We start from the raw sequence: 5,643 nt of genomic DNA, 5'->3' as shown, positions 1-5,643 counted from the left end.
GGGCGGAAGTGGGGTAAATCGATCCCAGAGGCCACTGCGGAGAATACCACGATCAGGCTAACGGTAGGGACGCAGTAACAACAGTGAGGGTAGACGTGAAAAAGACAGAAGTGACCTTCCTTAAAGCAGCTTCCCAGCCTCACCATGCCTAATTCTAAAGGCGCCTGATAAGGGAGCCCGCGCTTTTATTTCATCTTGGCCCTTTGGCACTTGTGCACCACGTGACCCAGGGGTTCCTTTGGCTCCTCCGGCTGGATGGAAGAGCTTTCTAATTTCAGTTTCTTTTCATTGTTTATTGCGGATATCTGGAGGCTTTAAATGCCCCCTGAATGTAACAGGTGCGTTCAGTAGCCGCCTGTGCCCCCTCCTGCCACTAAAAGGTTCACAAGTCGCCTTTTTCTCTTCTCCAGGCCGGACGGAACGCCTGCGACCAGCTTAGCCACGCCTCCGCGGCAGGGGCCGTCGCGGTGCATTGTGGACGGCGTAGTTTCCGCCGCTAATGGTGGCACACAGCGTGAGTGATGAGGTGGGTGATTCAATCTAGTGAACTTCGTTTGTGACCGACCAGTACACAGAGCGGGTGCCCTCGTGGACTTCTCTTCCTTATTTGTGTCTGTGGCTCGGCTCTCTCAAACCCCCCCCCCACCCCTCCATTCCCCCATTTGAAGAGTTTGGCGGCCAGGGCCCCTAGACTTGGGCTTTCGCCTCTTCCTTGGCTACGGGTGGGCCTGAGGTAGGAGGCTTCCGACTCCTCGCCCATTATGCAGCCTGTCTCCCATGGGTTCTTGCCCCTTTTCAAGAAGAGTTGTGTTCCGCGTGAGTCAACTGGCGGGTCTTTGTGCTTTTTCCCTCAGGTTCGCTGACTGGAATATAAGAGGCAGCAGAGGATTCCTGCTCTGTCTCCTAGTCCTGGAACTTGCGAGAGAGGTTGGATATCCCCACACTCTTGTTTTATGGAGAGAACTCAACCAAGCTTCGTTGCTGCTAGCCCCCAAAGCATTTGATTTGTGAGAAGCTGAAAATCGCCTTGTAGAAAGTTGCCCTTCGATTCTCCGCCCCCAGCCACCAGCCTGCATCACATCTTTCTCACTATCTAGTCCTGATTTAACTGCATAATGACTTTCTATTTCACTGGTATTCGAAGCTTTCCTAAGCTTTGGAAGAGCAACTCATACCTTGGGCTAAGTTCAAGTCACTCTTACCTCTCTCTCTTTCTCAAAGACTGTTATGGCATCAGGACTCAAGAGAAGTGGTTTTCTGTTAAAACGATGTCTGCACAAAATACCAAAGGAATGAACCTGCTGATTGCCAAGGCCAGATATGTCAGGAAACGAGATGAGGGTAGTAATAAGCAAGTTTCTGCTGATTCTTCTCACATGTTTGCAGCTGGAGCGGCTAAGAAGAGATCACAGATGAATCCTTCTAGTAAAGCTCCTGTCTTGCCACCTTTAAAGAACATTATGCAGCTCCCGACAAAACCTTTGAACTCAGAAGAGTGGGATAAACTTAAGGAAGAGTTCAAAGAAAAGGCTAACTTTGAAAATTGGATTATTTTGCAGATGGTTAAATGCCGTAGCTCTCTAGATGTGGCCAAATCTGTGCTGGCCTGGGTAGCTGCAAAAAACAATGGTATTGTAGGTTATGATTTACTGGTCAAGTATTTGTACCTCTGTGTTTTTCATAAGCAGACAGCAGAAATTATTGATGTCTATGAAATCATGAAAGCCAGATACAAGCGTTTAGAACCTGGAGCTTACACTCTTCTCATGCGGGGATTAATCTGTACAGACAGATGGAGAGAGGCCTTGCTGCTGTTAGAGGACCTCAAAAAAGTCATGATTCCTTCAAAAAAGAACTATGATGACTGTATCCAGGGAGCCCTGTTTCATCAAGATGTAAATGTAGCTTGGAATTTGTATCAGGAGTTGTTAAGTCATGATATTGTTCCTATGTTGGAAACTTTAAAAGCCTTCTTTGATTTTGGAAAAGACATGAAAGATGATCAGTATTCAAACAAACTGCACAACATTCTTTTGTATCTAAGAAATAATCGACTTTATCCTGGGGAGTCATTTGCACACAGTATAAAAACATGGTTTGAGAGGTAATTTTGATTTCTGTGTATATGTGTATTTTTATTTTAATACTGATACGTAAAAGTAGCCTCTTCCTTTTTTTTTTATTAGTTGCTGAGGATTGTTCTATTCAGATTATATTTTTTTCTCTTAGTAAGATTGTTCCCCTTTAAGACAGTTTTCTTTCTCTTTAAAAAACCTGCTGTGATAATCTCTGCTCATTACATAAAAGGGAGATTATAGAACACTTGTTATTTTTATGTATTTTTTCCTTTTAGAAGGTTCATTTGTTTTCTGAGGTGTCTAGTATATGAGTATTTACAAATAGCACTTGTGGCTGGAGTTCATAGCAAGAAAACTGGAGCTGTCTTTGGGTCATATTACTATTTTCAGAAGAAGTTCTTCTGAAACCTAGTTGTGATTGGTATAATGTATATAATGCACATATATATTCTCTTTACTGTCTGCATTTCACCAACTTGAGTAGTTAGAGCAGAAAGAGGTATTCTAGAGAGGTATCCTGCTTAAACCTCATATACGTTAAAAAAGAAAATCTTCATCCTTCCTGGTTTTGATCATACCATATTTGACTACTCTCCAAAACTTTCTCCTTTGCTTTCCTTCATGTTATCAGCTTGATGATGGTCTTTTGTTCTTTATTTCTTTACTGCTAATTTACCTCGGGCTTTTTCCTACAGGTTCTTTCCTTTCATCTCTGTTTTTCTCTTGCTTTTCTACTACATGTTATTTTTACAGAGCTTTGCAGTAGCAGTCATGCTTAATTATCTTTCTTACCACATTTATTGAATATCTGCAGAGGAACTAGATAGTGACAGTCTTTGAAGGCCAAGGATTTTGTATTTTATTCTGTTATAAAGAATGCTGGTTTTGGAGTAGTTTTTAAAAGATGATGCCAAAGCAGTGAGAAAAGAAGATTGGAGAGGGATTAAGATTTGAAACAGGGAGATCTGTTTGGAGGCAATTGTAGATTTGAGTAATGGATGATGAGATCTTGAATTAAGAACTGAGAAAGTCGAGAAGGCAGTAGAATTGATAAGAATCGATGAGGCTTCCCTGGTGGCTCAGTGGTAAAGAATCCGCCTGCCAGTGCTGGAAACATGGGTTGGATTCCTGATCTGGGGAGATTCCATATGCTGCAGAGCAACTAAGCCCTTGCACCACAACTAACTAGAGCCTGTGCTCTAGAGCCTGTGAGCCACAACTACTACTACGCACTTTAGAGCCAATGCTCCACAACAAGAGAAGCCACCACAGTGAGAAGTCCTTGCCCACTGCAACTGGCGAATATCCCGTGCTCACTGCAACTGGAGAAAGGCCCATGCAGCATCGAAGACCCAGCACAGCCCAAAAAAAAAAAAAAAAAAGGAATTGATGGTAGTATATGAAAGAGGAAAGAAGAAAGGATAAATTGATTGAGCAAATAAATGAATAAGTAGTTTTGAATGTCTCCAGTTTTAGACTAAGCACTGTGGGTGTTTTGTGATGTAAGATCTATTATAATGGCATTCATGACCTAATTGGAAATGCAATAGTAGACAGTTATCTGAGAGTGGTGTATAAAATTTGATAGTGAAAGAGAAAGAATGACTCTGGGTCACGAACAATCTCTGGCAGCTTTATGGAGAAGGTTAGAGTTGAGTTTTTTCTTTTAATTTGGCTGTACTGGGTCTTAGTTGCAGCATGTGGGAACTAGTTCCCTAATCAGGGATAGAACCTGGGCCTCCTGCATTGGGAGTGCAGTCTTAGCCACTTGACCACCAAGGAAGTCCCTAGAGTTGAGTTTTGTGTAGAAGTTATAGCTCCTTTCTGGGTAGGTCCTGTGAAGATAAATTTAGAATTAAAAATGAGGGTCAGATGATGAGAGAAGAAGCAAAGAGGAGATCCAGAGTAGTGTACCATCACTGTCTAAGCATCCACTCTTCTATTCGAACTGTTCTAAGAAAATATCCCAAACTTTTCAGAGCTCGTTGCTGTAATTGATATCTGTTCAGTAGGGATTTGACCCTCTGGTGATTTGGTTTTGCAATTTTTTTTGTAGTATTCCTGGAGAACAATGGAAAGGACAATTCACCACAATCCAGCAAAGGTAAAGACCAATGTTTTATTTTTAATCTGTTCAATTCAGGTTTAGTAGGTTGTGTTGCTACTGGTTAAGAAGAATTTAAGAACATCTTAGAAATAGGATAGATTAAATTACTTAGGATTGCCAAAAAGGTAATGTTTCTCATTTGGAGAATTTGCAGTATCCAAAATAGTTTTCTTGGTAGGTGCTGTGAGCCTGCTGTGATTCCTCTGACATGTTTTCCCTACAAATTTGGGCCCAGTTGTGATTTAAGAATGACTTTAAAAACTTTTTCTGGAGGTCAGCAGTCTACTCTTGGATTTTTCTGGGACACTAATTTGTTATATTGTCTGGGTTACAAAAAATGAGATGTGTATGATTATCACAAAGGTTATGATGTTCTTTTTCTAAATTACCTTCCAATTTTCTCATGTCCTAGAATTATTCATTTTAGGAAAAGTTCTTTCCCGGGACATTCTTTAACACATTCAATTGTAATTACAGTGGTCAGTGTTTGGGCTGTGGAAAAACTGTAGAGGCTATTCACCTGAGTTCAGAAGAGTATGAATTTCTCAAGGAGAAAATCATGAGGGATGTGATAGATGGAGGTGACCAATACAAAAAGACGACACCTCAGGTGAGTCTGGGACAGGTCTTAACTTCATTCTTGGATTGCTTGTCTGGAGCAGAGGTTGAAAATTTTTTTCTCTGAAAGACTAGAGAGTAAATGTTTTAGACTTTGTGGGCCGTAATGTCTCTGATGCAACTTTTCTACTCTGCTGTTGTAGTGAAAACAGCCACAGACAATACATAAATGAATACAGTAAAACTGTATTCATGAGAATAAGTCGTGGGCTAGATTTTTTCGGCTGGCCATAGTTGCCAACCCTTAGGAGAGATTGCTTTAGACTTTCATAGAATAATTGGGTTAGACTCTCATCCATCTGTTGAGCTCAATTCTGTTTCATCCGGGCACCAGTGCTCTTAAGCCAAAAACATAGATGGTTATTCTTTGTGTAAGTGCTTCCAAAAGATGTTTTTAATAAAATTCCATGAAAACATAGGTTTCTCATAAGTTTTCTAGTCAAGAGAATCTAAGGTAACTTGACAAAATTATTTCCAAGTCTTCTTCATATTTAATTTGTTTATTCTTGAAGTCATTCTTAATAGATGTATTTTGCTAATCTTCAGTGTTTTATGCTGGTTTACTAAGATTAAGTTGAAGAAAAATGCTTTTACCTTGGGGGGAGGCTGCCTGTCATCTTACTGAAGGCTCTTTCTCCAAATAACAAATAAAAAGGAAAAGCGTAAAGTGTTCTGCCTTCTCACTTTGACTTAAAATTGTCAGAAAATGCTAATATGAAGATCTTTGATCCTCAGAATAAAGTCAAAATTGGGTCCTTGAACACATTATGTTCATTCTGTGGAATAGCTTTTAGCTGACTTTATTGGTAAAATTATAGTTAACATTTATTAAATGATGCT

The 5,643-nt window shown here is 40.5% G+C and overlaps 1 protein-coding gene across 7 annotated transcripts in view; it reads left to right on the top strand.

Moving 5' to 3' along the window:
* The first annotated feature begins 26 nt into the window (after window positions 1–26).
* The window catches only part of PRORP (protein only RNase P catalytic subunit), a 137,131-nt gene continuing 131,514 nt past the window's right edge, over window positions 27–5,643 (top strand). For 3 of the 7 annotated variants that reach the window (XM_081547918.1, XM_081547924.1, XM_081547922.1), the window contains exons 1-4: window positions 27–526; window positions 855–2,104; window positions 4,135–4,182; window positions 4,663–4,795. In XM_081547918.1, coding sequence (XP_081404044.1) covers window positions 1,116–2,104; window positions 4,135–4,182; window positions 4,663–4,795 — 1,170 coding nt within the window. In that variant the 5' untranslated portion in view covers window positions 27–526; window positions 855–1,115. Of the gene's footprint in view, window positions 612–854; window positions 2,105–3,617; window positions 3,724–4,134; window positions 4,183–4,662; window positions 4,796–5,643 lie in introns of those variants that run through there. The other 4 variants (XM_081547919.1, XM_081547916.1, XM_081547917.1 and 1 more) reach the window with 3 other exon arrangements.

Source organism: Giraffa tippelskirchi, chromosome 12 (assembly GCF_054371585.1).
Source record: "Giraffa tippelskirchi isolate mGirTip1 chromosome 12, T2T-mGirTip1v1.2.pri, whole genome shotgun sequence".
Classification (NCBI taxonomy): domain Eukaryota; kingdom Metazoa; phylum Chordata; class Mammalia; order Artiodactyla; family Giraffidae; genus Giraffa; species Giraffa tippelskirchi.
The sequence above is the reverse complement of the archived record's forward strand: the minus strand, read 5'-3'. Positions and strand labels throughout refer to the sequence as shown.